The sequence below is a fragment of the Pyxicephalus adspersus genome, chromosome 7 (genome assembly GCF_032062135.1).
Source record: "Pyxicephalus adspersus chromosome 7, UCB_Pads_2.0, whole genome shotgun sequence".
Classification (NCBI taxonomy): domain Eukaryota; kingdom Metazoa; phylum Chordata; class Amphibia; order Anura; family Pyxicephalidae; genus Pyxicephalus; species Pyxicephalus adspersus.
Window position 1 is genome coordinate 26,144,703 of NC_092864.1, and position 7,851 is coordinate 26,152,553.

Consider the following 7,851-nt stretch of genomic DNA (forward strand, 5'->3'; position numbering starts at 1 on the left):
ACCCCCTGCACCTTTGGTGTGTGAGGCTAGGCAAGATCAACCTGTGTGAAAATCCTCTGTATATTATATGCACCATAGGGGTGGGGAGGTGCAATATGATGTATTCCCTAAAATGAATATAACCTCAAAATTGATCTTCTCTTATTGGCTCCCTTGTGATCACATAATTAAACTATTGGAAGCATTATTGGAAGCAACTATTGGAAGGAACAAGGGCGGTGTGACAGGTCCTCTTTATTGTCATGGCATAGTTCTGCCGGTCAGGATTACTCCATCCATGGACAGGAATTCCGAGATGTCGGATGTTGTCAGGTTGTATGAGTGAGGATCTGATTGAGGCGAGGGGGGAGGCGCTTTTCTGCCCCGGGGTGGGGGAAGCGGGGGCAGGATTACTGAATTTTATCTGCTAAATAAAAGAGAATTCCAGGAGCAGTTTGTATTTTTCTCAGATTTAGAATTTGATTTTCTCTCCGCACTTATTATAAAGGAGGAAAAAATTATTATTCAGTAAATGTATTATAATAGTGTGTGACTGTGGGGGGAAATAGGAGTGTCAGCTCCTCTGTACAATGACTGATGGGACTGGCTCAGTGTTCTCTGTACAGCACCATGGTATATGTCAGAGCTTTATACAGATCATTATACATATGATGCAGCGGACCAGGGGAATCATGTTGGAGGATTGCAATGGAAATTTTCACCTTCACAAACTTCCTGACATTTGGGTTCTGGCTTGGAGGAGGTTCATCTAGAGACGGCACAGTGGATGTATCGGCGCCGGTAAAGGTTGCGATGTTCAAACTTGTTCTTGTTTAAAGTTCAATTCCAGCTGGAAAGTGTACTATTTTTATAAAGTGGACCTGTCATCAGAGGCTGCTTGTGCATTTAATATGGGGACTTGGGAAACTTCTGCACATTTCACATGCAGGGTTGCAGATGGCAAAGCTGCTCAGCACCGGTTATTTGTTGGTCTCTGCGATGGTCTTTCATTTCAAGTCCGATGAATGTTTCATTTTAGTATTTATTGAATCGCAGTTATGATGCGGATTGCATTGTATGCGATGACAATATGTGATATGCAGCGCTGTCTGTAGAAGCTGACGAGACTGGTGAGACTCACAGACATTCCGTTGATTAATATTTTATGTTCTTATTTTTTAGAGAATTTGGGATTTTGAAAAAAAAGAAAATGGAAAATATAAAGGGAAACGACAAAAAGGAGTGCAGATTGCGTGAATCTTTCATGTGGGGTCTCATTTGTTTGGGAAGTTTTCTGAAGATTGGGCGGGGGGGATATTACAGAAATGATCAAAAATTTTCATTTATTGGATTGTTACTGAACCCAAAACTAAAAACCACATCTTTGGAATGTTGTGACCCAAGGACAGGACTACAGAATGCCTCCCTCTTTTCTGATTTCCATAACATTGGGAGGATTCTGTATCCTCAGAGAGAGCTGAAAGCAATGTTATGCAGCACAGGAAGTTATCAGCCCACAGGATTTCTGACAGAACCAACCAGAATTTTATTCCACTTTATTGAACAGATATTATAAAACTCTTCCAGTGGGATATTTATCAGACAGAAGGTAGCCAATAGGTGGCCATGGTTGGGTTTCCATCCAATAACAGAAGTCATTTTAATGCATATAAAATTATTTGTATAATTTCTATGTAATTCTTGTCCGTCACCTTTCCTCTTCTCACCTTTATTTTTCCTTTTCCAGGTTTTACCCCAGATAGACCCCCGGCTGCCTCCCGCCATGTCCCGGTTATGGTTGCTGTCCTTCTCATTACCGACCATCTCCATCCTCCTGCTTCACCTTTCCCCACCACAAGTGGGGGCCAAGGACCAAGAGACGGACGATCAATGCCAGAGGAGGGAGCACCCCATCCTCAGCTTCCCAGGTGAGTCCCCGCCCCGTAAGCGTAATGTAGACGTGGTCATTGCTGACCTCCTGAAACTACAATCTGACTGGCTGTCTCTGACTTTCAAAGTTACAGACATAGAATAAGCATGCAGCCAGTGAAATCTGATGAAAATCAACACCCCCAATCTGCAGAATGGTTTGGAATTGGTGACAGGAAATCATCACTGGAAGAGATCAGCCATGGCAGCCTCTATTCTTAGGGCCAATTATTGGAAATCAAATAGAGGTGCTTGACATGTGCCCACCCCCAACACTGACACCTGATAAGGGGGTACGTCCACATACAGCACCTGGTTTTGTAGAATTCTTCCATATGAGTCCCTGGGAACTCACAATTGGTCAATGTTCTGTGTTTGATATTTCTTTGTTGATGCTAAACGCAGCTTCTTTTCCATTTTGTTTCCTGTTTACCCTTTGAGAAAAAATAAAAATTTTGCAGCAAATTTCTGCTGGAATCAGCAAACATCACTTGTTTAGAAATGCAATCAGAGCTCAGATATAGAATACAGAATCATAGTGCTGGGGATCAGCACTGACAGCCAATCAGTCTCTGCTCCATGCACATGTGGAGGGTGTGTAACTTATTGGTGTGTTGCCGCTCCTTTATTGTCCAATCAGCAGTTCAAGGGGCGGATACAGGACACCACTTCCTGTAGCAGAAGAATTGGTGGTGATCAGTCTGTTCAGGGAACCCCTCCCTATGATTACTATATCCACAGCTCACAGTACATTAGTGTGATGGTCAGTGGGAAGAATGCCTCTTACATTGCTGGCCAAAAGGAAGAATGTCACCATTACAGATAGCTAAGAGTATCATTGTCACTTAAACTGGCCTGGAAGGCACAAACTGCTCATTGCTCAAGGAACCTCTAGCACCCCGTTGAGGAACCCTGGGTGAGAAACACTGCTCTAATGCATGAAATGCCCACAGTGCTCCTGGTAGCTGGAGATCATGTGACCTTTGCTTAGGTTTTTTTGTCACATGATGTATGATCATTATACCGATCTCTTCTCCTACTGATGTCGGTTGTCACCGATGTCTACATTTCATGCTCTCCTCTTCATTAGTGAGCCCGCTATGCGGAATGTTACCGCCACAAATTTATTTCATCACCGAGATGAGTTCTCTGAGATTTCTCGATTACAAATGAAAACATCAAAATCGGAGCGTGCCGTCATTATTATTCCATCCCGTAATGAGAGACCTGACCGGCGCAGCTCTCATTTCATGAAAACCCAACGACTTTATTTACTGTAACACCAAATTATCCGCTAAATGATTAAACTGGAGAGACGGCGAAACCGAAATCCTGACCTGCTTCTGTAATGAAGAATTAGAGCAATCAGTGGAATTGTGTAACCAGAACCCGCTCTGCCCCCAACTGAATGACTGGAATATAGAATAGCCGGGCGTGTGCCGAGAGCCAGAACTTCTATAACCAAATATAGCTTTGACATATACCGAAGGGCTTTACAGGGAACACTGGGCCAGTCTCATCAGTCTCTGTACCAGAGGAGCTGACACTCTGATGTTCCCCCAGAGTCACACACTATTATTATTCATTTATATAGCTCTGACATATACCACAGTACTGTACAGAGAACACTGAGCCAGTCCCATCGGTCTCTGTACAGAGGAGCTGACACTCTAATGTCCCCCCACAGTCACACACTAATATTATACATTTTTAGAGTTCTGACATATACTGGAGCACTGTACAAAAAACACCCCCATCCTAAACACATGCCCATTCACACACACATGTACACCCTGCTCTGCCCTTGCTCGGTAAACCAATGGCACCTCCATTTAATTGCTGTTCTGGAGGGATCAGTGACCTCGGTGTCGGATATTGGCGCACTCACCGCCTGGCAGGATCTGGTGCGGATATAATCCCGGCTCTGATTGATCACATATGCAGTGAGGGTTCCAGCTCCTTTGTTCTCCCTCCATCCCAGTAATATGAACTTGTGCTGGAAACAAAAACCATTAACGTTTTATAGCTGACGCTGTGGCTGGACACATACCTCTCTCCATCGCCCAATTCCATTAAATGCATCACAAAGGATCTCTGTTCAGAACACAAAGTGTTAGTGGAGACACAATGGCGGCTGCTCAGTGCGTCCATATTGTGTGCTAAGATGACCTGGGGGATTCCTGAAAATATATGTGCAATTAGAGTGTAAGCTCTGCTGGCAACCCTAATAATATTCATCAATCTACTGAGGAGTTTTATATATTGAGATGATAAACTTTGTACACTGGAGTCACCTGCAGAATAAAAAATCTCAGCTTGGGCAAAGTGCTGATTGGAGCTCAAATCCAATGTCCCCACCATAGTCACAGTCTAATGTCCTCACCATAGTCACAGTCTAATGTCCCCACCATAGTCACAGTCTAATGTCCTCACCATAGTCACAGTCTAATGTCCGGGGGGGGGGGCAGTTTGTGGATAATTTAGGGTCAGATATTGTTTAGCAATTTTCTAGCCTTATAAATTGCACTGAACCTTGTGTTGTTGCACCATAAACATTTAATGACCCCTTTGTGTCCCTGGGGGCTGCTTCCACTGACTTTTGCCCCCTCTTGTTGGTGTTCCCTGTGTTTTCGGAGTCATTATCACTAATTTGGATCCCCATTAGGCCGGTGAATGATTTTTCAGCCCCCGGTACTGAGTTGCCTCTCTCCAATCAATGATTTGCACTCTGTAATGTCCCCTCCTGGTTCCCCTCCTTTTCTTTCCCCCCTTTTATTAGGAGGACATAAAGAGGCTGAGAGTTCTGTATTTCTCTCTCTGAGAGTTCTGGAGGTGAAAGGAGTAATCTTTTAATGACCTTTTCAAACATTTTTCCCAGGAGGCTGCGCTGAGTGTATTGGCCGCCCTCCTAGAGGGATTTATCTTCACTACTGACCTTTGTCGGCCGAACACCTAATTACATCTCAATGTGTCGGCCTTAAAGGAGACGTCTGATTGCTCCCACTGCTGCCTTCTACAGGGATTGCTGGTTGGAGGATGATAGGGGTCTTGGAGGAAGTGCATCGCATTTTAGTGCATCGCAATGCACATTTTGCCTTATGGTGATAAAAATGCTGCAGAATGAGTGGGCTGCTTATCACAACACGTTATGGCAAAAAATACTGCACCTTTATATGCAATCAAATATGCACAGAAATGCAGCTGAAAGTCCTGATTGGGCTCTAAAGCCCTTATTCGCCTTTGTGCATTGTGCCAATGTGCATTATTGCTGCTTAATATTTGTGATGAACTGTAAATGCAGTACTATCACCCAAAATCTCCATGCACCATTTTTTTTTTTGCAGATGCAGGGTGCAATGAGCGCATTAAAAGGGTTTCTTTAGAGTGCATGCACCACAATTCACCAGCGATGTCATAATACACGTTTTGCTTCACGCTCTGGACGTCACCAGATATAACATCGCTCTCACAGTATGATGATCTGGGAATTCAGAGAGTGTTTTAGGGTGAGCTGTTCATCTGACTCTCTCTGAACTCTGTGACTCATCCAGAAATATTCCTCCTCTTTCTCACAGGGTGTAATGAAGCATCAGATGCTCAGTGATGTCCGCCTCTGTGTTTGGCTGCGGGTCTCACACTGATATATCTGGATTATTGCGTTATTTTTCTGGATTTCAAAATGTCAGAGAGTGCGAGGCGTAAAACGCTGCTTCCAATGATGTGATGCAATTGATTACTGGGGGACGCTGTGGTGGGCTGTGGGGTGTGTGTTTTGGGGGTAATAACGCTGTTACTGCTGGGCAGATTTAATGCATTTATTAAAAAAGTCCAAAGCTGCAAATAGATTTCCCCAGAATGGGTGACAACATGAATAACACTGATTGTGTACACTGATCACATGATTGTGCTTCAGTCATCCTTCCCACAGTGCAAATATCATACACAAACCTAATACCCAGAAATAATTGCAAATAATCACCGAGAGCGCCCACTAGTGTCTCATCTCCTAATCTCTATAATCAATTAAGGCAAGGATGAAAAAATGAAAAAGGTAAAAAAGGTGCAGAAATGGTACAAGAAATGTATTATATAGACTGATCTTTATATCGATGTATAAATGTAAGGTTAATATATGCATGCAGGGAAGAAATGTTTCTATATAGATGAAAGCCTGTAATACCCAGCATAGACAGAAGGTCATTAAATAGATGGAAGGTCCAACAAATACTGCGGGTCTTTGTGTATTGTAGAAGGAATTTCATGATATACACGCACATATACACAAAAGGCCTTCATATAGCTGGAAGATCATTATGTGTAGATAGAAAGGTAATGATACACACATGGTGATGGAAGATCTATGATCACACATATACATGGAAGGTCCTCAGATAGCTGGAAGATCATTATGTGTGCATAGAGATGGAAGTTTGGTATACTCAGGGTGATACAAGATCTGTGATCACACATATAGATGGAGGGTTATTATATTATGCACAGAACACATGGCAGGTCATTATATATTAAATATATATAAAGCTGCATAGGTACCCCTTGCATGTGCTGCATATCTCTATGTATGAGATTTGTCCCCTGCAGTGATCTCATATAGACTGTGGGATCTGCAGATAATTTTGCAGCTTTTCACCTTAATTAAATCTCAGCTGAGCCTTCTTATCACTAAGAGGTGGCGTTTCCTCCTGGAAGAACTCTGTAAGCAGTGACCATGACACTTCCTGGTCCATCTGGGAAACCACCTTATATCTGTGGGTGCCTCCTGCACTGCAGAAACCATACTGGTCATAATGTTCAAGACTGGTTCATTGGTCTCTTTCATGGTTTTAAATTATCTCTGCAATAAATGGATTCGGTGGCAGTTTTAGGACCACAGAAAACAACAGAAATAACATTTTATGTTGTAACAGCCAATCAGATTTAGCACGTATTGCCTAATCTGTGCTGGAAAATGATACCTGGATTCTTATTGGTTGCTGTGGACGCTGCATTTTTGTAGTCGCATGTTCCCACATACTGGAGTCGTGCATTCCCATGTTACCATACAGCTGTACACTGTCAGATCAGCAATTACAGACTCGTCGCATGTTGACATTTCTTGTCACACTTTGTCACAACATGTCAGTTTCTGTACCGTTGCCATGGTGGTGACAGTGCGCCAGTTGCAGAGAAGTGTATGGACACCATTTTCCACCTTCTCTGGAGATCAAGAAACAGAACAGACACTACAAACTTATTTATAGAGATTTGTAGAATCTGAGCGTTCTAATCCTCTAGCGCTCTCCAGAGAAGTTGCAAAAAGAACTGCAAAAGAAATAGCGGGGTGCAGGGATTTCTGGGATAGGAGACTCAACCGGAGAGTAACTAAAGCTGAATCATTGGCAGTAAAGCGGCTAAAATAAATACCCGAGTCTGACTTCACAATGCACTATATAAGGATAAAGCAACAGGAGCCAATTGGGTGCTGGTAATAAATATTCATTCAGGAGCAGAGAGTTGACTTATTGGTGTGCTTCTCCTTCATTGTCCAATGGGCCAGCTAGGGGAGTAACATCTCATGTATATTAGCTTCCCTCTATGAAAAATGCCCGCCATCTCTAATCCATCCAACTGCGGAAAACTGAATTGATTTAATTTCACTTCTGCCTGCCCACTGGGGCCTTGTTCAGATACATTGAGGACTGTTACTACCTTAACAGCATGAGAGGTCAGTGCAACTAAAACAAAGAAAGTGATAAAAAAGAAACTGGCTCATCCCTCTGCTCTCTTTTCCTATAGGTGTACTTGTCTGTTAATTTGCTATCAGGCTATTGGGGTTCCAGTCCAGCCCCTCGCTTTCCCAGTCTGAGCTCTTTTGTACACAGATATCTACAGTCGCATTTATTTGTTGGGTAGACTTGCATCTTTAAGCAACGCAAATAGGGGTGG

At 43.1% G+C, this 7,851-nt stretch overlaps 1 protein-coding gene across 2 annotated transcripts in view; it reads left to right on the forward strand.

Annotated features, from left to right (window-relative positions):
• SEMA5B (semaphorin 5B) overlaps window positions 1–7,851 on the forward strand; it is a 165,890-nt gene that overhangs the window by 83,851 nt on the left and 74,188 nt on the right. For both annotated transcript variants that reach the window (XM_072417908.1, XM_072417909.1), the window contains exon 3: window positions 1,727–1,907. In XM_072417908.1, the coding sequence (XP_072274009.1) occupies window positions 1,763–1,907 (145 nt within the window). In that variant the 5' untranslated portion in view covers window positions 1,727–1,762. The remainder of the gene's footprint in view (window positions 1–1,726; window positions 1,908–7,851) is intronic.